General features: G+C 43.8%; 1 protein-coding gene across 1 annotated transcript; it reads left to right on the plus strand.

Annotated features, from left to right (window-relative positions):
• Positions 1–262: 262 nt before the first annotated feature.
• Positions 263–25847, plus strand: LOC308617848 (transmembrane emp24 domain-containing protein 11; the record flags this gene model as incomplete). The annotated part of the gene is made up of 5 exons (XM_081235260.1): positions 263–516; positions 12806–12906; positions 23960–24085; positions 24771–24917; positions 25698–25847. The coding sequence occupies exons 1-5, from the start codon at positions 393–395 to the stop codon at positions 25845–25847; spliced, it is 648 nt and encodes a 215-aa protein (XP_081091386.1). The 5' UTR covers positions 263–392.
• Positions 25848–27117: the final 1270 nt, after the last annotated feature.

Consider the following 27117-nt stretch of genomic DNA (forward strand, 5'->3'; position numbering starts at 1 on the left):
GAATGGCCATTTGGGTTCGGTCACTCCCGCACAGCTCAGGCCATCTCTGGGCCTCTGCCGGGTGCGGCACTTCAGGGTGTCCATGGCTTGTCCCTTGGCCTCACTTTGTCTTTCATTCCATTGGAACATTTCAAAATCCTTAAAAGGAACCGATCCAAAGGAATTCTGATGTCATCACGCTTGGCAAGGTCCCAGGGTCCAGGCGTCTTTTATCTTGTTCTCTGGGACCTGCTGCAATCACCTGCCCAAGTGTAGCCACCATATGTCACTTCTCACAAAAATCAATTTACAAAGCTATCCAATGAAATGTAAGCACTCAGTAAGTAAGCAGTATCACCTGCAACTGATCCATTTCAAAAGAAGTAGAACCAGAAGTGGCAAAAGCAACAGAAATGCAAATGTTAACATTTCTTTTGAGTTTTTGTTTTTCACTTTCAGCTGCTTTTTATTTCCACGTGGGGGAAAGAGAGGAGAAATGCATAATAGAAGACATTCCAAGTGACACCTTGATAACAGGTGGGTTAGATGAACTCTGTTGAATGTTGAACTCAAGATGTCATCTTACGGTGGTGTCGTGCTAAGCTCTTTTGTTTCTAACATCTTTATTGGACGTGCTAACCTCTTGACGTGCATACTCTTTGGCAGAGAGCTTCACGCTGTGCGCTTTTCTCTTGAGACACGTTAGCAAATTATGCAGAACTGGCTTGAAAACAGCCTAAAGAGGGAATTGCATAATTCATAAAACAGGAAACCCAAACACAAGACCACAGGATCCAAGCTTGATTTGTTTTTCCAGTTGTCAGGTTACCTTAAGTAAAACAATCTCTGATGCCGTTAATCATGCTAATTGTGGTTGAATTCTCAAAAGACAAGCGAGGTCTCTAGACTCTGGTCCAGTAACACAAGACAAAACAGCAGAAGTCAGTGTGTCTTCTGAACTTCAGCTTCCAGAGGCTGATTTAATCATCAGCCTGCTACTTACATGTGCCAAATACTATAATAGCATACCCTCGATACAATTCTTAAGCATTTCCTTTAAAAGTCCTTTTTATAAGGGCTTCCCTGGTGGCGCAGTGGTTGAGGGTCCGCCTGCCGATGCAGGGGACGCGGGTTTGTGCCCCGGTCCGGGAAGATCCCACATGCCATGGAGCGGCTGGGCCCGTGAGCCATGGCTGCTGAGCCTGTGCGTCTGGAGCCTGTGCTCCGCGGCAGGAGAGGCCGCGACAGTGAGAGGCTCGCATACCGCAAAAAAAAAAAAGTCCTTTTTATAAAAAATGTCATTGCACATTTACTCTCTGCTTTTTGTTCACTGTGTGTTGCAAGCCCCTAAGTCTACAGCCAGGACCTTAGCTCAGCCCATCTGCTCTGAGAGTGAATACATTCCCGACCGCTGTGGGCTCTGCATGCTTAGGCTGCCTGCACCCCAAATAACTCTGTTTCCACTCCTGTCTCACTGAACTATCACTAAACCTTCGCTGCCTGTCAAATCCCTGACTTTAACTTAGTGATGCTTGATCATAAATGCATGTGTCAAACCCTGCCTGGTTAAGAAGTGTCAATCCAGAATATGCTATATTTAATGTTTAGATCACCATTAAAATGGAAAAACAAATGTTAAAATTTCTGTGGATCTGTGGGGACCTGAGACCATGCCTCGTGGCCCAAGTCCAGGAAGAGTACACGGCAGCTATGCCTTTTCTCTTCACATCTCTGAGTTCCTACGAAGTCCGATGAAACACACCATCTCGAACGTCCAAGAGAGATGACCTCAGAGCCAGTCATTTAGTCAAATCTACCTAAAAGCGTGTTTTTGCTCCTCTGGACTAAAAGTAGGCTGCCGCCTTCCCCAGGCGGAGGCCGCGCAGGGCACCGCAGGACAGAGGTGTGCCGGCCATCGCCGTCATCGCCAGCAGCTTGGTGACTTTGAGCTTCGTCCCCTATCCATGAGCTGGAGGCAGCACCTGCCTGGAGCACCTGGCAGCCCCGACCAGCTGCAGGTGTGCGTCCCACTTTCTCCCAGTCTCTTGGACTCTGTTTCCAACCTGTCAACTTGGCCTCCCAGGGTCTGTCCGAAGGTACCAGAGAAGCAGGTGTGGCCCTGATTCTGGCTCCAACCCCTCCCTGAAAGGAAGGAAATTCCTGAGAAGCAGAGGAGAGCCTGGAATCCCTCTGCTGGAGGCTGAAAGGGAGACAAACCCACCTGTGCACCTGTGAACCGTGCCAGTGCAGGGCACTGCAGCCAAGCGCAGGACTAGAAATCCTTGCTCTGTAAATTTGCTTGGAAACTTCAAAGTCAAATATATTGTGTACTTTTACACTGTTTCTCTTAGCTTCTCTTAGTAATGCTCTTTAATGATAAATTCCAGGTTGTTTTGAATGAACACAGGGGGCAAGGTTTTTAGGAGGAGAGGGAGGAGAGGGACGAGGGAGCTCTGGGGGGCTGTGGGGTAAGTGACCGCCGCCGGCCCGACGAGCTTTACAACCACCTACTTGCTGATCCTTGGAAACACTTTTTTAAAAAATAAATTTATTTATTTTTCATTTATTTATTTTTTGCTGCGTTGGGTCTTCATTGCTGTGCACAGGCTTTCTCTAGTTGTGGCGAGCGGGGGCTACTCTTTGTTGCAGTGTGCAGGCTTCTCATTACGGTGGCTCCTCTTGTTGCAGAACACTGGCTCTAGGCACATGGGCTTCAGTAGATGCAGCACGCGGGCTCAGTAGTTGTGGCTCGCGGGCTCTAGAGCACAAGCTCAGTAGTTGTGGTGCACGGGCTCAGTAGTTGTGGCTCGCGGGCTCTAGAGTGCAGGCTCAGTAGTTGTGGCACACGGGCTTAGTTGCTCCACGGCATGTGGGATCTTCCCAAACCAGGGCTCGACCTGTGTCCCCTGCATTGGCAGGCGGATTCTTAACCACTGCAGCACCAGGGAAATGCGGAGACACTTTTTAAACAAGGCTGTGAGTTCTTATAGAAAGCAGGCGCTGAGCGAAGGCGAGAAGTGCCGTGGAGCACAGTGATCACATGTGGGAGGCGGTTCATTAAAAGGAAAAGAATTAGAATTCAGAAGCAATGAAGTCTCGCTCCTGCTCGCTCCCTTTCAAAGCGTCCTTGGATATGACCCTTGCACTCAGCCGAAGTCTCCAGGGTTCTGTAGTTCTTTTTCTTCAGAGTGCAAACCTTCAGCAAGACCAGGAGATGGAGGAGGAAGAAGCAAAGCTGAACGAGGATCATCGCTCATCACCGCACCTCAGGGGGTCAAGGGCTGGGTGCCCCCCGAGCCAAGGAGTCAAGCACAAGTGATTCATTAAGGGGGCGTCCCCCAGGAGAAGGAGGCAGAGAGGCCAGGCGAGGGGAGCCTCTGGGTGAGGCTAGGCTCAGACTGAGCCCAGGGAGCTCGGGAACGTGAGCCAGCACTGCAGATGCCCACCCAGTGCCCCCACCACCGAGAGGACACCTGGGAGTGAGGCTGGGGACACAGACAGACCCTCAGACCCCTCGTTCAGGCAGCATCATTCACAACAGCCAAAGGAGGCAGCGACCCGTGTCCGTCAACAAACGGATGCATGAACAAAATGTGGTGCATGGCACAGTGGAATATTATTCAGTCATGAAAAGGAGTGAAATGAATAAAAATGAAATTCGGAACCCACTGTAGCATGCAACAGGACAGATGCTGTGTGGTTCCACTTGTATGAGGCCCCTAGAGGAGTCAGATTCAAAAATCAAAAAGTAGGAGTGATGTGACCAGGAGCTAGAGAGGGAGGGGAAAGGCAGCTATTGCTTAAACAGGTGCAGAGTTTCTGTTTGGTGGAGAAGTTCTGGAAACGGATGGTGATGGCTGCACAGCAACGTGAACATCCTTAATGCCATCGATTTGCACACTTTAAAATGCTTACAGTGTTAAATTTTGTTATATATGTTTTACCACAATTTTTAAAAATTAAAAATTAGTTGGCTAAGAAGCCCCCCAGAGTTTTCCCACCTCCCAGCAAAGGAGTTGGCGGCCGGGCTCCACCCCACACGCTGGCTCTGACGCTCTGGACCCCTCCCAGGCCCTGCTCCAGCCTCGGGGCGCACAAGCCACGAGAGTCACAGCCGCTCTTTCTGCCACCTCAGAGGCACCACCATCTCTGGGTGCCCCGCCTGCCCCAGGCCCTCCCTCTGCAGACACCCCGGATTCTATGGACACGGGTTCGGGAGATGTGTCTGCGTGTCCGGCCTCTCCTTGGTGACACAACTTTGACACCCAGAACGAGTGTGCAACTAAGATGCACACCTCTGCACGGAAGGGACCAGCGTGGAGGACCATCCATGGGAGGGAGACACGAGCTGAAGAGCAGCAGACACTTCACAGGAGGGGCAACCCAAACAGCCAGGAGCGGGTGGAAAGGCGCTTGACTCCGTGTCCACCAGGCAACACAAAGCCCATGAGATGCCGCCACGCATGAGAAAACCGAGTGTGCTGGTAGGTGTGCACCATCACCCCCGCTCCAGGCTGCAGACTTCACCCCCAAAATGGTGCCCCCCCGAAGATGAACACAGGCCCAGTCCACAGGCTGGGTAAATGCAGGACATGCCCAACAGAAATGCACACACGTGCTCAGCTGCACAAGAATCTTCAGAGAGGCACAACCCAAAATGGCCCAAACCAGGCCTGTCCAGTGCCCATCCACAGACAGATGGAAAATAAAGTCAACCGTTCACATAACGAGGCACTCAGCAGCAGCAACAAGGGACGGTCTCCACCTGCATGTGACACGGACAGATCCCCAACACACGCTGACGGTGTTCACAAGAGGACATGCACCATATAAAGTACAAAGACACAAAAATGCTGTGTCTTCACAAGCCAGAGGGCTGGTGGCCTCCAGGGATGGATGGTGAGGGGCACGGGGGTGCTTGGGATGTCAGCAATGTTTTGGCTGGTGAGTTGGTGGCAATTACTCATTGGCTGTACCCTGATGGCGTGTGTGGCGTAGGCAGTGTGTGCTCACGTCCGGTCAGTGACATGTCACCTCCTGCGCTCCCTCCACACAGGAAGAATCTCAGAAAGGCTCACAGGTCAGAGGGAAACCAAGGTGCTCGGGGAGCCTGGAGCATCTGGAAGAGGCCACTCTGTATTCACAGCGACTCTTGGAAGCAACTGCTTTCTATGCCCACGTTGCACCCGGGTCAACAGGACGAGCTGGCTTTGAACCCCCTCCTGCCAGGCGGCCGATCCCAGTTCCTTCTCTCGTTCCTCAGACACTGCATGGTCAGTTTGTCTGTAGAGCTCTGTGCTCAGCACTGGACAAATGACACTGGATCTTTCTTCAGCTCTCTGAATAGACCTCAATTAGGTTACAGAAGAACATTTAAGGACATAGAAACATGGTCACAAAAAAATTGGGTGGAAAAATCAAATCAGAGATGTACAGTATGATTTCATTTTTTAAATAAAATATACGATGTGTACTTACAGGGAAAAGGTTAGAAGGATAATACTGAATACCAAAGACTTCTGGAGGGGATTTTTACTTTCTAAAATTCCTACAAGAGATGCATTTTACTTTTCTAGTATCAACTCAGATGGCCCTCAGTTCCAGGCTCAAGGACTCACAGGCTGGAGCAGAAGACACAGCCACCTCAGGGGTTGCAGGACGAGCTGAGTGCCTGAACGGGGTGCACACAGGGTCCCAGGGAGGCAGGTGGCCTCCTGTGGCACGCGGCTCACGCCTGGCACCCAACAGCTCCCATGCAGGGTCACTGAGTGGAGCCTCCAGGAGGACGGGTCCCTGGGGAGCTAGGTCAGCGCATAAGTTCTGCCAGAACTACACCTGGGGTTTAACACGTGCGCCACACAGCCCGGGGCTGCGTGCAGAGCAGGGGTGGAGTTTGTGATGCGGGGCGAGCGCTGAGTTGGGAACCAAGCCTGCGGAGTTTTCATCCAGGCTCAGCCTTTTATTTTCTGGGTGGTGTTAGACAAGTCCCGTAGCCTCGTCTGTAAAGGTGGGTATTATTATACCGACTTTCCAGGGTTGTAGGCCCTAATGGGTGTTGACATCAAAAGCCCAATAATAACGTAAGGAATCATTCAAGTTCTTGCATAGTGCTTACAATGTGCTAAGTGCTGCATTAAGCCGTTTACAAATACTAACTGGGTCTTCACACCCCAAGTGGTATACACCGTTGTTATCCTGATGAGAAACACGTCAGGCAGCCTGGCCCGCTCTGGGTGCCCGTCACATGGACTGTCCTGTCCACGCTGGGAGGACCGCCAGGCCCATTCAACCGCGAGCAGTGCTACTCTTCTGCCACCTGGTGGTAGCCATAGGGCATAACACCTCCCTCTGGGCCAGGAAACCGGCGCTGTAACCAGGGGCCATGGGTGCGCATCCGTTCAAAATCCTTTATCGAACACGGACAAATCCTCAGCGAGCTCTGCCCTCGCTCAGTCCGGGCCCAGGAGGCCCACAGAGGAAGACGCCGCAAGTCCCCAGACTCCAGCCCCTCCCAGAATGCGGGGGGGCGGGGGCGGCACTGGGACAGTTGGCACGGGGACAAGAAGAGGGCGGATGGTGAGTGTGGGGAGAGTGACAAGAGCAGAGCCCTAGAGGACAGGGAGGGGGAGGCAGAGGTCGGTGAGCTGCCGGAGTGAGGGTGCTCGTGGTGAAAGACGGGGATGCTGAGTGGCAAGGCAAGCCCCGGACGGGCGAGGGGCTGGAAGAGGCTCCCGAGGAGACCCGTCGTCTCAGAGGACGGGAACCCACGCGGGCATTTCCAGGCGGCTGTCCGCCTGCCTGGCTGTGTGCTTTTCTCCAGGAACGTTCGGCGCTTCAGCAAAGGTGCCACATCAGGTTTAGGACTTTGTGGCCTAACTTGGTGAAAGTTCCACGTGCACTTGAAAAGAAATGTGTACCCTGTTGTTTGGGGGCCATCCCAAAAATGCCAAGCAGGCCCTGCTGGTGGATGGTGCGAGTCAGCTCTCCCACGTCCACTAGCCGTGTCCATGGCCGAGGAGCGCTGACAACCCATGGGGTGGACTCGTCCACGTCTCCTTTCAGCAGTTTTACTTCATGTGTTTTGAAACTGTTGATGCATTTAGGATGGTTATGTCTTCATATTGAATTGACCCCTTTATCATTACGTTAAGGCCCCTCTCTGTCCTTGGTAATTTCCTTTGCTGTGGAGTCTACTTTATCTGGTATTTATAGAGCCACGTGAGCTTTCTTTTGACTGTCATAATGATATGTCTTTTCTATCCTTTTAACTTACCTATAGCATTATATCCAAAGTGATTTTCTCAAAGACTGAATAGTTGGTTCATTTTTTTTAAAATCCATTCTGACAATCTTTGTCTTTTCTCCGTTTATACCATTTGCTTGTAATGTAATTATTGATACGTCAGGATTTAGGTCTGCTGTTTTATTATTTGTTTTCTTTTTGCTCCCTTTGGGTTTTGTTCCCATTTTCTATTTTGTACCTTCCTGTCGGTCACTTGAATGTTTTGTAATCCATTTTGTGTTATCCATAGTATTTTTCACTGTATCTCTTTGTATAGTTTTTATTAGTGGTTGCTCTAGGGATTACAATACACATACTTACCACAGTCTACAAAGATCAATATTTTACCATATCGAGAGGAATATAGAAACCGTATGACCATGTAAATCCCTCTGCCCCCTACTCTGTAGTATAGTTGTTGTAAATATTATGTCTACATACTTTGAGAACACCACCAGGCAATGTTGAATATTTTTTTACCTTCAACTGTCAAATAACTTTTTTTTAAAGGGGAAAAGAATACTCTATTGTGGTTTCCCCGGTGTTGACTTCCCCATTGTTCTCCCTTCATTCCTGCTATTCCAAGTTTCCGTCTTACCGTTTTCTTTCTGTCTGAAGAAGTTCCTTTAGCAGTTGTTTTACAGTAGGTGTTCTAGTGAAAAAATCCTTAGTTTTCCTTGACCTTAACAATATTTTGCCTTCACTCTGAAGGGTATTTTTGGTGGATATAGATTTGACAATTCTTTTTCTTTCAACACTTAGAAATGTGCCCCTTCCTTCTGGCCTCCATGTATCTGATGAGAAGTCTGCTGTTACTCAAATTGTTTTTCCCCATCAGTAATGCAGTGTTTCTCTCTGGCTATTTTTCATAGGTTCCCCCCCCTTTGGTTTTGAGAAATTTAATCATGATGTATCTGGTGGTAGATTTGGGGGAGTCTGCCCTTGTAGGGTTCACTTAGCTTCTTGAGTATGTAGGCTTATCTCTTTCACCCAGTTTGGAAAGTCTTTAGCTATCATTTCCTCCACTGTTTACTCAGCCTTACACTCTTTCTCCTTTCTTCTGGGACTCGCAAATTATAGACCTTTGATTATTGTCCCACAGGTTCGTAAGACTGTTGGAGGTTTTTTTTTTTTTAAATCTATTTTCTCTCCATTGACCAGATTTGATTACTTCTATAACCTATAGTTTTTTGTTAGTTTGTGGTTTTCTTTGTTGTTGTTGTTGTTTTGGCCATGCCATGCGGCATGTGGGATCTTAGTTCCCCGACCAGGAATGGAAACCACTCCCCCTGCAGTGGAAGCACGGAGTTTTTTTTTTTTTTTTTTTTTTTGCGGTACGCGGGCCTCTCACTACTGTGGCCTCTCCCGTTGCGGAGCACAGGCTCCGGACGCGCAGGCCCAGCGGCTGTGGCTCACAGGCCCAGCCGCTCCGCGGCATGTGGGATCTTCCCGGACCGGGGCACGAACCCGTGTCCCCTGCATCGGCAGGCGGACTCTCAACCACTGCGCCACCAGGGAAGCCCAAAGCACGGAGTCTTAATCACTGGACCACCAGGGAAGTCTCCATTGATCTAGTTTCAAGTTCACTGACTCTTTCCTCTGTCATCTCTATTCTTTTATTGAGTCCATTTGGTTATTTTTCAATTTCAAGTATTATATTTTTCCTGTTCTAATGTATCCATTTATTTCTTTTTATATCTCTATTCTTTTTCTGAGACTTTCTACTTTTCCATTTAAGGGTGTTCAAACTCCTTGTTGATGCATTTTTATGATGACTTTAAAATTCTTGTCAGATAATTTCAATGTCTATGTCATTTTGGTGTGTCTACCAGCTGTCTTTTCTCATTCAAGTTGAGGCTTTCTTGGTTCTTGACATGGTACGTAATTTTGTAACGTATCCTGGACATTTTGAGTATTATAACTCTGGTTCCTATTTAAATATTCTATTTTAACAAGTAGTCAACCCACTTAGTTTCAGATCACACTTCCTAACCTTATTTTTCTGAGACTCTGCACTACTATTCTGGCCTACCCTGCTTGCGTACTACCCAGAGGCCAATCTGAAACCTGGGTGTTTTCCACACCATGGTTGGATTCTCAGAGCTTTTGCTGTACTTATTCTGGTTGGTCTCATGTATAGGCTGCTTAGGGGTGTGCCCAGGACACCCCATACACAGATTTAAAGATCGCCTTCTCCAGCTCCCGCCTGTCATCCTCCCCATCTCTGCCTCTTTATTGTCCTTCACTAAGTGCAGGTCAGGCATCTCCACAGGTCTTCACCCCAATCTCCACGTGAAGCAGCCCGTGGAGAGGGTGCCGTTTCTTTCACAGGGTTCGTCTGGAGTAGGGCGGGTGTAGTCAGAGGGGTTCCATCCTGTTGGGTCACCTTATTCCAGATCCTTTTGCACGAGAGAGACTTCTCCTGAGCGGGTTTTCTTTCCTCCTCCCTGCCTCTCTTTCAGTTTGGTGGGGACTGCTGTTTGCTCCAGCACCCAGGCCAGGATATGGGGGTGGGGGACAAACAGGGAACTCACAGCTGAGTCACACTTTGAGTCCTTGGCAGTCACCTTCTTTTCTCCACCTTTCAGAGTCTTCTGATAGTTGCTTTAGACAAAAAGCCCAGGGTTTTTAGTTGTAATTAGCAGGAGAAATAGGGTGGAATGGGCTTACTCCATCTTTTCTGGTATCACCAATGAAACCTTTTTTAAAGATCCTCTTCAGCTGGAACATTCTAAACAGTCTATAATGTACACTATACAGAGTTAACAAACTTGTGGAGACAAGACAACCAGGACTGCTCAGTGAGGCCTAAACTGAAGTCACTCCAAAGTGTAGGCAGGGCTCAGGGGCATTGCTGCCCGACCGTCCCAGGAAACCCGTTCTCTCCCCAGGGCTGCCCATGCGGTCGTGTCCAGGGTGAGGTTCCCGTCAGGGATGTGTCTCCCTCTGCCTCCCGGGGAGTCAGTGTGGTTCTGAGCTTCGGGATCAAACCACCTCAGATCTAATTCTGCCCCTACAGCTTATTCACCGTGTGACCTTGGGCTGTGACTCTGACACTCAGTTTCCGCCTTGTAAAATAGGAACAATACAGAATCCAATACTTTTTACAACCTCTGCCACTAGCACCTGGTCCAAGCCACCTAGACTACGACAACAGCCTCCCTTCTTCCACTCCTGATCCTTCTTCATTCCTTACTCCATGCGAAAAAAATGTTTAAATGAAAGCCACATCATTTCACTCACCCGCCCAATTGCTTCCCTCCAATTTTTTCCTGGGGGGGGAATAGGGTCTTTTTTGTTTTGAATTTATTTATTTTTGTCTGTGTTGGGTCCTCGTTGCTGCGCACGGGCTTTCTCTAGTTGCGGTGAGCAGGGGCTACTCTTTGTTGCGGAGCACGGGCTTCTCATTGCGGTGGCTTCTTTTGTTGCAGAGCACAGGCTCTAGGCACACGAGCTTCCGTAGTTGTAGCACGCGGGCTCAGTAGTAGTGGCTCACAGGCTCTAGAGCAGAGGCTCAGTAGTTGTGGTGCACGGGCTTAGTTGCTCCACAGCATGTGGGATCTTCCCGGACCAGGGCTCAAACCCATGTCCCCTGCATTTGCAGGCAGATTCTTAACCACTGTACCACCAAGGAAGCCTTTCCCCAAAATTTTAAAAAAGGTTTGTAGACCATCCACGATCTGGCCCGTTACCCCTTCAGCCTCATCTCCTGTGATTTTCTTCCTGTTAACTTCACTCCAGCACTCTGCTGTTCCTTGAACACTCCAAGCATTCTCCTGCCCCAGGACCTTTGCATGTCCTCCTGCATGGAACGATCCTTCACCAGTGGAGGGAGCATCACGAGGTAGTAAGGAAAAAGGCACTACACTGCCTAGATTGAATCTTGACTCTGCTACTTGCTAGGTACGTGACCTTGGGCAAATTACTTTATGCTTCGGTGTCATCACATGTAAAATCGTCATAAAATGTTATCTACCTACATGGCGCTGTTGTCATGAAAATTCAGATTACATGTGTAAATTTCTTAGAACGGTGCTTGGCACACAATTAGCACCGAATGTGATGTATAGATAGATATGGATGTAATCTGCATATATGTGATAAACAAATATTATAAAAGCGGATATATTTTTACTCCCCTATCCTTTCAGGTCTTTGCTCAAATGTCAGAGCAGTCTTCCCTGACTTCCCCACATAATGCTTCCAAGTCCCCTACCACTCCCACCCTGTCTGTTGCTTCTTCTTGTAGCATATTTAACATCTTCAACATTATATATTTATTAGTTGTATGTTTCTCCATGGGAACGAAGACATTGTCTATTTTGTTCACTGTGTCCTCAGCTCCTAAAACAGTGCTATCCCCTTGGGAGGTGTTTGTTATACACCTGTCAAATGACCTGTCAACTGTAAAAATACAGTTGACCCTTGAACAAAACAGGTTTGAACTGCACAGGTCCACTTACACGTGGGATTTTTTTCTATAGTAAATACTACACTACTACGTGATTCACGGCTGCTTGAATCGGGGGATATGGAACCACAGATACGGAGGGCCACCTATAAGTTATACATGGATTTCCAACTGCTTGGAGGGTTGGTGCCCCATCCCCTGCGTTTTTCAAGAGTCCACGCTGCTATCCTCAGAGCACATTAAATAAGCTGATGCACACTAAGTGCTTAGGACAGTACCTGGCACATCAGGTACTGTTAGTTACTTTCAATAAATGTTAGCCCTTTTTTCATTCCCCACTTAACTTTCAAGGGCACAAGGGGGAAGTTAAGCCACGTGACACTTATCACATCCTAAAGGGATCAAGTGGGAGACTCTCCCAGTGATGCGAACTTTAGCAGGAACATCTGGATGCAGCAAAAGGAAGGATGCAATGTGAATACACCTGTTCTTTAGGAAGGAACTGTGCTAGAAGCAAGTAGGTTAAGCCACAGGAGGAAGAAGTGGAAGGCAGGAGATCTGTGGGGGAGATGCTGGAAAGGCCTCTCAGGCCCGACCCAGAGGAATTTTACATTCCAGGTGCAAAGCTTTCATAGGCTACTTTTTATTATTTTCAACAGTCCTCACAACTCTGAGGCTTAGGAGCGATGTGTATTATGCCCATTTTTCTGAATAGAATGCTGAGGCTTGGAGTGGTGAAGCGACTCATAAACAAGAGTGAGAACAGAACCAAGAACTCTATATTGCAGAATCTTCCTTCTCTGCTACATAAGCTAATCATCAAAATATAAGCTGTTCAGAATAACAGTATTTTGTGATTTGGGTAATTTGAAAAATTCATTTATCAGTAATCATATATAACTATTTCTTAACTTATTTTATAATAAATGTCTTAGGGACTTCGCCGGCAGTCCCGTGGTTAAGACTTTGCCTTCCAATGCAGGGGGTGTGGGTTCGATCCCTGGTCAGGGAGCTAAGATTCCCATATGCCTCATGGCCAAAAAACCAAAACATAAGACAGAAGCAATATTGTAACAAATTTAATAAAGACTTTTAAAAAATAAATAAAAATAAATGTCTTATTTTTGAAACAGGGACTTTCAAGATACAACAGTGGGACTTGGGCAGACACGATTTCCTTGAATCTGCTCCTGGTTTGGGAATGTTTGTGACTGTTACAACTTACAATGATGAGGTAAAACACACTTTTTGTCTTGCTACTGAAATTTTTTATTTTCTAAAAAGTCATGTGTCATGTACACCCACAAACTTTAAATCTCCACAGCGCTCACTATCCAGCATTTCATTTTTAACATGTGTAGCCCTGACAGAGGCACTGCACCAAGACACAGAAAGTGCCTGGGGCTTCCCTGGTGGTGCAGTGGTTGAGAGTCCGCTGCCGATGCAGGGGACACGGGTTCGTGCCCCGGTCTGGGAAGATACCACATGCCACGGAGTGGCTGGGCCCGTGAGCCATGGCTGCTGAGCCTGCGCATCCGGAGCCTGTGCTCTGCAACGGGAGAGGCCACAGCAGTGAGAGCCTTGCGTATCGCAAAAAAAAAAAGTGCCTGCCTTCAATGAGCCTACAGTCTAGCTGAGGAACAGAGACTCCTTAACACACAAGGTAGAAACAATACAAAGGGCAGGCCTCACACTCATCAACCTCAGGTTTTGTTGGTCTTGCTGGGCAGAGGGAACCCACAGGGCCAATGCATCCCTCTGGTCATGCAGGGCCAGGCTTCACCTGCTCTACAGGTGCCGCAGCCTCACCCAGACATGAGGGTCGAATAGGCCGCCTCTCCCTCCTCCTGTCTGGTGGGGTTTCTGTAGGAATGCTGCCTCTGGGTCTGTCTGGCCTCACAGGGCACCTCCTCACTGGGAGCTGCAGAGCAGAAAAGGCACCACGGTCAAAGGGAAAAAAATGTGGATCTTGGAGTCAGAGCCAGGTGTAAGTGTAGGTGGTCATCTACAAGCTGAACCTTGAGTGGTTACCTGACTGCTTTAACCCATTTTCTCCTCTGTCCAATGGTCGCAGCAGATGTTGTTCCCCACCGTGCCAGCTCAAGGTACTGTGACCTGCTCCGTACAATAATTCAAACGTGACTGCAGGAACTACTTCCCTTTGGACTTGCTGTCCTGGGGATGCGCTCATGACGCAGCCGGATGGTGGTGGAGCAGAGCCTCACAGAAAAGACAGGCATCTCTCCGGCTGGCAAGGGGAGGGTACTTGATGTAGACGGGCCCAATTTCCTGTCCTCATGAGGGCTGCACTCAAGCCAGACACTGTGACGCCCCCACTCACATGGAGACCAGGAGGCTCCATTCCAACTGGACCACTGGACACCTGATTCCTGCCCACTGTAGCAGCCTTCTCCTGGTACACCAGGCACCTCCGTGACAGCAGTTCCACTGGGGCCATTTTCCTAATTCTCGTACAGCTACCCTCTCCTCCTGACACCTCCTTCACTTCCTGCCTAGTTAAACCAATACAGAATTCTCTGCTGTCCTTCCCTGTAACCTTTCATGACTGATCTGGAAATGTCTCCATAGCTTGTTAAACCCAGAACCCAAATTTTAGTTGGACAAAATACCTTCACAGAAAAACCTGTTCACTGTTTTTAAGACAGAGCTGTTTCATTCTCCAAAAAACACATTTACTTGAAACAATACCCCCTTCTAGATGGGAGGAGAAGTGTTTTCATTCTGCAAACATCCAACAAATATTTGCCACAGGCCTAGGAGAGAGAGAAAATTCTCACCCCAAAGGCCTGATTTTCAGGAAGGCTCTCTCCCTTTGGAAGTAAGAGGACCAGACACAGCTCTGGTTTAACACTCCTAACAAGCTAAGATCCTCTTTGAAGATCCTGAACAGCACCCCGCCAAGGACTCGGACTGCTCCTACCCGGGTCGATGTGCCTGGATGCAGGGTACTCTCGGATGCTAACCTGAACACATGTCCCTTCCTACGGCAGGTGACTGGCAGGCCAAGGGGTAACATGGCTGGTAGGGTACGCAGGGCAGACAATGACAATATACATGCACCATTCAAACTATGCATTTTGTATTCCATTGTCTATTATTCCATGTCCAATATTCCTATTCCATTTTGTAGAAGAGAAAGCTGTGGTCCTGAGAGGTAAAATGACTTATACAAGATCACATCATCAGCAAGTGGAAACTCTGAGGTCTAAATTCAAGCATGTCTTTTTCCAACACACCAAACTAACAGGCATTGCTGACTAACATGTTTGCTGACTTGAATATTCACTGGAAGCAGACTATCTAGAACCCGGACACAACATTAAGGCTCAGAAATTGAATTTAACAGGTGATGAGTCATCACCGGATATTTTTCCAGGGAAGAGTACTCTGTTATTCATAAAAAATTAGAAATCAATTGCAAAATCTGATTCTTGAATGCAGTTTTATTTAACAAAGTTTCCCTATCAACACTGTGTTAAGTGAAATTAAGTACATGGCAAGATTCTTTAATTTTCTCCAAATCAAAATTGCAAGATTTAAAAAAAGAATCTTGGTTGCATTTTTCTATGTGTAATACATACCTGTTTTTAAAGTGATTTAATAGACTATCTTTTTGAGCAGTTTTAGGTTCACAGCAAAATTCTGCATAAAGTACAGAGTTCTCTTATGTCCTCTGCCCCCACGTGAACAGAGTCTCTTCCACTAGAACTGGAATGGCACAGCTGTTACAACTGATGACCTGCACTGACACTTCATAGTCATTCAAAGCCCATGGTTCACATTAGGATTCCTTCTTGGCATTGTACATTCTATGGATTTGACAAATGTGTAATGACATGTATCCATCATCACAGTATCAACACAGAGTAGTTTCACTCCCGTAAAAATCTTCTGGAACCCGTCTATTCATCCCTCCCCACTCCCTAACCTTTGGCAACCACTGATCCTTTTACTGTCTCCACAGTTTTGACTTATCCAAAATGGCATACAGCTGGAGTCGTACAGCAGGCAGCCTTTTCAGAGTGGCCTCTTTCACTTAGGAATGCACTTAAGTTTCCTCCATGTCTTTTCATGGCTTGATAACTCACTTCTTTTTAGCACTGAACAGTATTCCATTGTCAGGATGTATACCATGGTTTACTGATCCATTCACATGCAGTGGGACATCTTAGTAGCTTCCAAATTTTGGCTATTATAAATAAAGCTGCTGTAAACATTTGTGTGCAGGTTTTCATGTGGACATAAGTTTCCATCTTATTTGGGTAAATAAATAGTACGACTGCAGAACTGTACGTAAAAGTATGTTTAGTTTTGTAAGAAACCACCAAACTGTCTCCCAAAGTGGCTGCACCATTCTGCATTCCCACCAGCAGTGACAAGAGTTCCTGTTGCTCCATATCCTCGTCAGCATTTAGTGTTGTCAGTGTTTTGGATTTTTGCCATTCCCATAGGTGTGAAGTATCTCATTGTTGTTTTTAATCTGCAATTCCCTAATGACATACGATGGGAAGCATCTTTTCATGTGCTTATCTGCCATCTATATGTCTTCTTTGGTGAGTTGTCTGTTCAGATCTTTTGCCCATTTTTCAATTAATTTGTTCATTTTCTTGTTGTTTTCAGAATTCTTTGTATATTTTGGATAACAGTACTTTATCAGATATGTCTTTTACAAATAGTTTCTCCCAGTCTGTGGCTTGTCTTTTCATTCTCTTGACAGAGAGACAGACAGCTCTCTCTTCTGCAGAGCAGTTTTTAATTTTAATGAAATTCAACGTTTAATGTTAAACATTAATGTTAAATGTTTAATGAAGTTTAATTTTAATGAAGTCCAGCTTCTCAATTCTTTCTTTCATGGATCGTGCTCTTGGTGTTGTACCTAAAAAGTCATAACTAAATCCATGGTCTTCTAGACTTTCTATGTTACCTTCTAATAGTTTTATAGTTTTGCATTTTACATTTAGGCCTATGCTCCATTTTAAGTTAATTTTTGTAAAAGGTGTAAGGTCTGTGTCTACATTCATTTCTTTGCATATGGATGTCCAGTTGTTCCAGCACTATTTGTTGGAAAAACTACCTTTTTCCATGGTATTGCCTTTGCTCCTTTGTCAAAGATCAGTGGGTCTATATTTGCATGGGTCTGTTTCTGGGCTCTCTGATTCATTGATCTCTTTGTCTGTTCTTTCACCAATACCACACTATCTTGGTTACTGTAGCATTATAGTAAGTCTTTTTTTAAATTAATTTTTATTGGAGTATAGTTGCTTTACAGTGTTGTGTTAGTTTCTAATATACAGCAAAATGGATCGGATATACATACACATATAGCTCCTCTTTTTTGGATTTCCTCCCCATTTAGGTCACCACAGTGCATTAAGTAGAGTTCCCTCTGCTATACAGTTATAGTAAGTCTTGAAATCAGGAATGTCAGTCCCCTGACTTTATTCTTATCTTTCAATATTGTATTGGCTATTTTGTATCTTTTGCCTCTCCATAGAAACTTTAGAATCAGCCTGAAGATATTCACAAAATAACCTGCTGACACTCTCACTGGGATTGTGTCAAATCTATAGATTAAGTTGGGAGGAACTGACTTTTTCACAATATCGAGTCTTCCTGGCATGGACACAGAATATCTCTCTGTGTATTTTTCTTCTTTGATTTCTTTCATTACAGTTTTTTAGTTTTTCTCATATATCTCTTAAACATATTTTGTTTTATTTATACCTAAGTATTTCATTTGGGGGAGATGCTAATGTAAATGGTATTGTTTTTGATTTCACATTCCACTTGTTCACTGCTGATACAGAGAAATTGATTAACATATTAACCTTGTATCCTGCAACCCTGCTATAATCACTTATTAGTTCCAATAAGTTTTCTGTTTATTATTTTGAATTTTCTACATAGACAATCCTGTTATCTGTGAACAAACACAGCTTTATTTCTTCCTTCCCAACCTGTATACCATTTGTTTTCTTTTCTTCTCTTACTGCATTAGCTAGGAATTGAAGTATGATGTTGAAATGGAATAGTGAGGGACTTCCCTGGTGGTCCAGTGGTTAAGAATCCACCTTCCAATGCAGGGGACGTGGGTTCGGTTGGGGAACTAAGATCCCACATGCTGTGGGGCAACTAAGCCCGCGTGCCACAACTAGTGAGCCCGCATGCCACAACTAGAGCCCAGGCACCCTGGAGCCCGAGTGCCACAACTACTGAGCCCACACACTCTGAAGCCCGCATGCCACAACTAGACAGAAGGCCACATGCCGCAATGAAGATCCCACGTGCCACAACTAAGACCCCAAAACAGCCAAAAATAAAATAAATACATAATAAAAAAGAAAAGGAATAGTGAGAGAGGAAATCCTAGCCTTGTTTCTGATCTTAGTGGGAAAGCCTCTAGTTTTTCACTATGAAGTATGTTAGCTGTAAGGTTTTTATAGATTTTTAAAATCAAATCGACAAAGTTCCCCTATTCTCAGTTTGCTGAGAGTTTTTGCCATGAATGGATGGTGGATTTTGTCAAATGCCCTTTCTACGTCTATTGTTATGATCAAGTGATCTTCTTTAACCTGTTGATGTGATGAATTACATTGATTTTAAAATGTTGAACCAGCCTTGCATATCTAGAATAAATCTGACTTGGTCATGGTGCGTAATTCTTTTTATACATTGTTGGATTCCATTTGCTAATATTTTGTTGAGGATATTTGTATCTATGTCCATGAGAGATAATGGTCCATAGTTTTCTTGTGTCCTTCTCTGGTTTTGATATTAGGCTAATGTTGGCTTCAGACATGATTTAGAAAGTATTCGCTCTACTTCTGGAAGAGATTGTAGAGAATTGGCCTTATTTCCTACTTAAATCTTTGGTAGAATTCACCAGTGAACCCATCTTGGCCTGGTGCTTTCTGCTTGGAAAGTTATTATCAATTCAATTGCTTTACTAGATATCAGCCTATCCAGATTGTCTATTTATTTTTGTGTGAGTTTTCACAAATTGTGTGTTTCAAGGAATTGGTCTATTTCATCCAAGTTACCAAGTTTGTGAGCACAGAGTTGTTCATCGTATTCCTCTACTACCCTATTGATGTCCATGAGACCTGTAGTAAGACTCCTCTTTCATTTCTGATATTATTAACTTGGGTCTTCTTTTTTTCTTAGTTAGCCTACCTAGAGGTTTATTGATTTTATTGATTTTTTCAAAGAACCAGCTTTTTGTTTTATTGGTTTTCTCTACATATTTCCTGTTTTCATTGATTTCTGCATTACCTTTTATTAGGATGGATCTTATTTCTTTTCTTATGCTTATTTTGGATTTAGTTGCTCTTCTTTTTCTAGTTTCCTAGGCTTAGATGATTAATTTCAGATCTTTCTTTCTTTTTAATATATGCGTTCAATGTTATAAATTTCCCTGTAAATACCTATCTCACTGTATCCCCCAAGTTTTGATTAAGTTGTATTTTAATTCAGTTCAAAATATTTTTTGAGATTTTTAAATTGTGGTAAAATACACATGAAATTCATCTTAACCATTACTAAGTGCACAATTCAGTGGTATTAAATATATTCATAATGTTGTATAATCATCATCCTCATAACTCTAAATCTTGTAAAACTGAAACTCTATACTCATTAAACAATAACTCCCCTATGACTAACTACTCTAAATACCTCATATAAGTTGAATCATACAGTGTTTGTCTTTCTGTGATTGGTTTACTTCACTAAGCATAATTTCCACAACGTTCATCCATGTTGTAGCATGTGTCAGAATCTGCTTCCTTTTTAAGGCTGAATAATATTCCACTGTATGTATATACCACATTTTGCTTATTCATTAGTCAATGGACACTTGTGTTGCTTCCACATTTTAGCTTTTGTGAATAATGCTGCCATGAACATGGGTGTACAAATATCCTGATACCCTGCTTTGAATTCTTTTGGGTATGTATCCAGAAGTAGAATTACTGGATCATATGATAATTCTATTTTCATATTTTTGAAGAGCCACCATAATGTTTTCCACAGCAGCTGCACCATTTTACATTCCCACCAACAATGCACAAGGGTTGAAATTTTTCCACATACTTGCCAGTATGTTTTTTGTTTGTTGTATAACAGCCATTCTAATGTGTGTGAGGTAGTGCCTCACTGTAGCTTTGATTTGCATTTCCCTAATGATCAGTGAAGTTGAGCATCTTTTCATGTGCTTGTTGGCTTTTTCTGGTTGTTTGGGTTTTTTTAAGCACTTTGAATGTACCCACCCACTGCCTCTGGTCTCCAAAGTTTCTGATGAGAAATCTGCTGTTAATCTTATTGAGAATCCCTTCTATATGATGACATCAAAAATCCCTGACATTTGGAGGACAAGGTCTTTTTGCCTACCCTGGCTTCTAAAAGATGCATGCAAGCTGCTCCAGGAACACCTGTGCAGCTGCCTGCCATGTGGCTGGCAGGGGGGTGGAGGGGTGGGAGGTAGGTAGCTGCTACTGTTCTAAGAACTGATATTGACCAAAATTAACCACAATTTACCATCCAAGTCTTCCCCTGGAAGTTGCAAGCCTTCAGCAGACTCCAGAGTTCCAAAACAGTTCCATCAGACAGATTCTTCCAGTGTAATTGTTGCCTAGAGACAGATTCCTGGTGCTTCCTATTCCACTATCTTCCCAGAATTCTCATCCAATTCAAAATACTGTTAGTTTCTCTTGAGATTTCTTCCTGGACTCGTGTTATTTAGAGGTATGCTGTTTAATCTCTAAATATTTGGGGACTTTCCAGCTATCTTTTTGTTATTGATTTCTACTTTAATTCCATTATGGTCTAAGAGCATACATTGTATGGTTTCTATTATTTTAAATGTGCTAAGGTGTGTTTTATGGCCCAGAATGTGGTCTATCTTGGTGAGTGTTCCATGTGAGCTTGAAAAGAATGTGTATTCTGCTTTGTTGGATGAAGGAGTCTACAGATATTGATTATATCCAGTTGGTTGATGGTGCCATTGAGTTCAACCGTGTCCTTACTGATCTGCTGCTGGATCTGCCCACTTCTGATAGAGGAGTATCCAAGTCTCCAACTATAATACTAAATTCTATTTATCCTTGCAGTTCTATCAGTTTTTGCTTCATGTATTCTGACACTCTGTTATTAGATGCACACACATTAAGGTTTGTCTTCTTGGATAAATGACCTCCTTATTACTATGTAATGGTCCATTATGTAATTATCCCTGATAATTTTCCTTGTTTTGAAGTCTACTCTGTCTGAAGTTAATATAACTATTCCAGCTTTCTTTTGATTATGGTTAGCTGAAAGTTGACATATACATCTTTCTCCATCCCTTTTTTTTAATTAAAGATTTTTTTGATGTAGACCATTTTTAAAGTCTTTATTAAACCTGTTACAATATTGCTTATGTTTTGGATTTTTGGCCATGATGTGGGATCTTAGTTCCCCAACCAAGGGATCCAACCCACACCTCCTGCATTGGAAGGCAAAGTCTTAACCACTGGGCCACAAGGGAAGTCCCTCCATCCCTTAACTTTTAATATATATGTGTCTTTATATGTAAAGAGGGGTTCTTGTAGACAATACATAGTCAGGGTTTTTTTTTTTTTCTGGATCCACTCTGACAATCTGTTTTAATTGGTGCATTCAGACCACTGACATTCAAAGTGTTGATATAGCTGAGTTAATATTCATCATATTTATTATTTTCTAGTTATCATCCTTGTTATTCGTTCCTATTTTTGTTTTCCACTCTTTTTCTGTCTCTTGTGGTTTTAATTATTTTACGATTCCATTTTATCTCCTTCCATAGTTATCAATTATACTTCTTTTAACTTTTTGTTGGTGGTTGCCCTAGTGTTTGCAATATACATCTACAACTACTCCAAGTCCACTTTTGAATATCACCATGTCACTTCACAGGTAGTACAAGTACCTTATAATAACAAAGTAATCCTAATTCTTATCTCCCATCCCTTGCATCTTTGCTGTTGCTAATTTCATTTATATATAAACTATAATCATCAAATACATTGCTGCTATTATTTTGAAAGACGTATCTATTAACTCAGTTAATAAGAAAAATAAAAGTTTTAATTTTACCTTCACTTATTCCTTCTCTAATGCTTTCTAATCTTCACGTAGATACAAGTTTCTGACCAGTATCATTATCCTTCTCTCTGAATAACTTTTAACATTCCCTGTAAGACAGGTCTATCAGGGACAAATTCCCTCAACTTTTGTTTGAGAAAATCTTTCTCTTTTTTTTTTTTTTTTTTTTTTTTTTGTGTGGTACGTGGGCCTCTCACCGCTGTGGCCTCTCCCGTTGCGGAGCACAGGCTCCGGACGCGCAGGCTCAGCAGCCATGGCTCACGGGCCCAGCCGCTCCGCGGCATATGGGATCCTCCCGGACCGGGGCACGAACCCGCATCCCCTGCATCGGCAGGCGGACTCTCAACCACTGCACCACCAGGGAGGCCCTCTCTTTTACTTTTGAAGGAGAATTCTGCAGGATACAGAATTCTAGGTTGGTGAGTTTTTTTCTCTCAACACATTAAATGTTTACTCTCTCCTTGCTTGCGCGGTTTCTGAGGAGAAGTCGGGTGTAATTCTTATCTTTGCTCCTCTATAAATAAGGCTTCTTTCTAGATTTCCTCTTTATCTTTGATATTTGCAGTTTTAATATGATATGCCTAGGTGTAGTTTTATTGGTATTTATCCTGCTTGGTGTTCTCTGGGCTTCCCGGCTCTGTGGCTTGGTGTCTGACACTAATCTGAAATTCTTGGTCTTTATTTAAATATTTCTTCTGTTACTTTCTCTTTCTTCTCCTTCTGGTATTCTCATTATGTGTATGTTACACCTTTAATGGTTGTCCTGTAGTCCTTGGATATTGTTCCTTTTTTTCCCCAGTCTTTTTTTGCTTCGTAGTTTTGAAAGTTTCTGTTGACATATCCTCAAGCTCAGAGAGTCTTTCATCAGTCCTGTCCAGTCTACTAATGAGCCTATCAAAGGCACTCTTTATTTCTGCTTCAGTGTTTTTGATCTCTGGCATTTCTTTTTATTCGTTCACAGAATTTTGATCTTTCTACTCACACTACCCATTTGTTCTTGCATGTTGTCTACTTTTTCCATTAGAGACCACAGACTATTAATCATAGGTTTTCTAAATTCCTTATATGATCATTCCAATATCCCTGCCATAACTGAATCTGGTTTTGAGGCTTGTTTTGTCTCTTCAAACTGCGTTTTTTGCCTTTGAGTATGTCTTATTATTTTTCTGTTGTTGTTGAAAGTTGGACGTGATGTGCTGGGTAAAAGGAACCCATACTGGTTCCCACAGAGGTTTCTGCTCAGGTAAGTTGTGACTCTTTGTATTTGCTTGCCTCTCCAATTTTGGTGGCAGCAGTTTACCCTGTGACCTCAATTCTCTGACAGATCTAAGAACTGATTTTCTTTCTATGCAGCTTTTTACTTGTTAAGACAAAGGGACAACTTCCAAGCTCCTTATATGCCAGACTTGAAGTCCTATACCTGTTTTTAAAATGCCAAACAATATAGAAATGTACTAAGCAGAAAAGTCAAAGTTCCTCAACAAATATAACTGCCTAATAACTTGGTATATATTCTTTAGAATCTTCTTCTAAGCACGTGTAGTTTTACAAATGATACTTTCTTACAAAAATAGGATTCTATACAGACTATCCCTGAATACTGTGGACACCTTTAGTATAGATATGGGTGTAATAGTCTCTTTTACTGCTACCTAGCATTTCTTCATTTGCCTTTGCCTAAATTTAATCAATCCACACTAAAAGGTATTAGTTATTTCAAAACACAAATTTTTAAATAAATAACATCACACTGAATATCCTTTTACATATAACTGTCCATTTGGGCATTCCCATAGGATAAATTTCTATATGCAACACTACTGGGTGAATGGTTTTATACACTTGGCCAAAGCACTCTCTGAAACGGGTGTTCAATTTACATTCCCCAGTGTTTAGAGATAGTATTTCTCCATACTATCCCCGCCCCAGGTACTTTTAAGTCTTTGCCAATCTGAAAACCAACAAGGAATATCTTACTGTGGTTTGTATTTTTTTGATTACCAGCAAGACTGAATATTTTTCATGTTATTGGCCATTTGATTTCTTCTTTAAGAATTGCACAATTTTCACTAGATTACATGCGGCTGATTTTTTTTAATGGAAAGTAGAGAATAATAAACTTAAACTATGGAAATCCTCAATCCTAGGTATTACTGTCAAAGTTATATGGCCCACAAGGAACATTCTATTTCACTTCACATTCACCTGGCGAACACATCATTTGCTTAGAATCTAATTCTACAAGGCTTGTGTCATTTGGAGGGAGTAAGCTGGTAAGTATGTGCCTCCGTGTACTTGTTGATGAGCAGCGTCAGCACTATTCAGGCGTGACAGTGATATGCAGAACCATTATACCCAGATCTCAGCATAGCAACCAAAGAGGGAGCTGGAGAGCTTGGAAGGGGTTCAAAGGAGAGCCACGGAGTTGATTAAAGGGCTTGAAAAATGAGAACTGGGAGGGAAGCTTAAGAGAACTGTGATTATTCAGGCTTGAAAACAATTGAAGGCTGAAGGGTGAATTAATAATGGAATTCCAATAAATAAAACTCTTACATGGTAGATGGTGATTGGCTATTTTCTAAATGTGCTGAGAACAGATGAAGGGAATTTGTACTTCAGCATCAGAAATTTAGTTATATGTAAAGAACATTCTCCTGAGAGTAATCAAATTCTCTCAGGGCCAAAGGCTCTTGACTAAGTCTATAGTTAATATAAGTACTCTTTCAGGTGGGCAGGTACTATTTAATGCATTATTATTACAAAGAAAGACTACTGGGTATAACAGGGAATAGAGCGGCGGTGAAGAAAAATAGAGAGCTCGAGAACGAAGTAGTGTTTGCTCTCAAAAAGGGAGAGTGGAGAAAAAGGAAGGAATGGGAGGACACAAGGAGGGAAAAAGCAAAGAAAAAGAGTGAGCCATGTTAAAAACATGTTTCTTCCTTTTTACTGTTTGCACAGCGGATCCACTTAGATATTCGAGTTGGAGAACATGACCTTGATGCAGCCATTGCTCAAGCAAAGGACAAAGTTAATGAAGTTAGCTTCAAGCTTGAACATCTAATTGAGCAAATGGAGCAAATAGTCAAAGAACAAAACTATCAAAGGGTCAGTTTGCCTATTCAGCTTATGCTCCCTCTTCCTGCCCAGTACGTAATTCTCCACAAAGCCCCCGAACCAAGGGAAGAGTAAACTGCCTGTTCCCCGGGCTTTCTGAGCTAGGACTGCGTGGACATGCAGGGGATGGGAGGACAGTGCTCTTTCACTGTTCACTGGACCGTGAGCTCCTCTAGGAAGGGGACTGTGGCTCACTTGCCTCTGGGGTGTGAGCTTACAGAATGAATAAATAAGCATTTCCAAACACACCCCACCTAGCCGCAGAGCCTCAGTGTGCCCACTTTCTAAATCACTATTTTGTTCTTGTGACATTATGTGTTTCCTGGGTCACTGTGCTCACTGGACCCTGGTCAGACATGGGCTCAAATCTGCCCCCCCACTCACTAACCTTCTGTCATCTCTAAACTTCTGTTTCTTTATCTGGAAAATAAAATGAGCACAGTGCCCAGCTTAAAGTAAAGTAAGAACCTGAATGATGAACATCTGTCAATTAGGTAATGTTCACTTTGTTTGATGGTAACAAAACATATAAAGTAATAGATCAAATACCTGATATTTTACAACAAAACACAAAAGTGTGTTTTATAAGGTTGACTCTTCTTCCTTGTCTTTGACTAACAACACCCCTTGGCTTAGAAAATGATACTGCACTTTGGCATAAGAGATTACCTGGGTGACATTAAGTACCTTGAATGCATACAGCACCTTCCCCTCAAATTCATGCATGAAGTACCTTAAGAAACTTAACCTGACTATTTCTCTTCTGCGTAGGACCGTGAAGAAGAATTTCGAATGACCAGTGAAGACACAAACAGCAACGTTTTATGGTGGGCCTTTGCACAAACACTAATCTTTATCTCAGTTGGAATTTTCCAAATAAAGTACCTTAAAGACTTCTTCATAGCTAAGAAACTTGTTTAAAAATATTAATAAAGGCAAATAACTACCTTCTACCTTGCATGTTTGAGTTAATATCAAAATATATTCATAAGTGTGCATAACTTTTCTGATTCAAAGACATCAGAGGTTGGAATTGATGTTATATCATTGTAACACTGATAAAATGTCACTTTAACAATGTGGCTTCTGAGTTTGATAAAATAAATACATGATCCAGTTCTTATTTTAAACTTGGTATAGGTCAGCACTGTCCAACGGAAATAAAATGTGAGCTATATATGTAAATTTTAAGTTTTCTGGTTGCCACATTAAAAAAGATTTTTTAAGAGTAAAATTAACCCTAATGACCTATATTGAACCCAATAGATCAAATATATTATCATATTAACATGTGATCAATACATAATTATTAATGAGGTAGTTTACATTCCTTTCTTGATAGGAAGTCTTAGAAACCCAGGTGTATTTTGCAATCAAAGCACATCTCAATTTGGACCAGTCACATTTCAAACGCCAATGGCCACACGAGGTTCATGCCTACAGCACGGGACAGGGGGAGTACCTCGTTTCCCCACGGCGTTCCACTTAGAGTGGTCCTGAATCTCTGCATTTCTCTATTTCCCTGAAAGATGGCCACTTTTCTCCACACAAGTGAATGGCCCAGAGACTTTCTCTGAACCACGTTTTCTCAGTGGGACGCACTCTGATCCACCTCCACAGGCGGATGGAAACTGCTCTTTGGAGAGGATGGGGCATCCCGCGAGGAGCGTAATTATATGAAAAGCAACTTCCATTTATTTCCTCTAAATTTTAAAATAAGCATAAGCTCACTAGAAGTTGCAAAAAACAGTACAGAGAGTCCCTTCCACCAACTCCCCTATCCACCGTTTTTAAAAGCGAAATAACCTCCCCCAGGTCAAGCCTTTTCACATGTGCGTGTTAGAGGCAAGCAACGGCGCCTGGCCCGACCCGGCGACTCGACCATGGGGTCCAGCCAGTGGGCCCTGGGCCCCACTCACACCCCATCCTGATCCTGACCTCCGTCCTGGGCTACCAGGTCTCCTAATGCCCCAGCTCCAGAGCTTCCCATCCCCTACCTCCGACTGCCCAGACCCCCTTGCTGTTCCTCTGGTCCCTCCTGTCTCCCGGCCCTCATCCTCCGGGGCCCCAAGGACCCTATGCCTCCCACTTCCAGTATGGCGAGCACTGAGGGCCCCCCCCCGCATAATGGAGGGCACGAGGGGCCACCTGGTCCACCTAGCCGGTCCGCTCAGCGCACCGTGTCTCAAGG

Source organism: Mesoplodon bidens (assembly GCF_964165515.1).
Source record: "Mesoplodon bidens genome assembly, chromosome: 1".
Classification (NCBI taxonomy): domain Eukaryota; kingdom Metazoa; phylum Chordata; class Mammalia; order Artiodactyla; family Ziphiidae; genus Mesoplodon; species Mesoplodon bidens.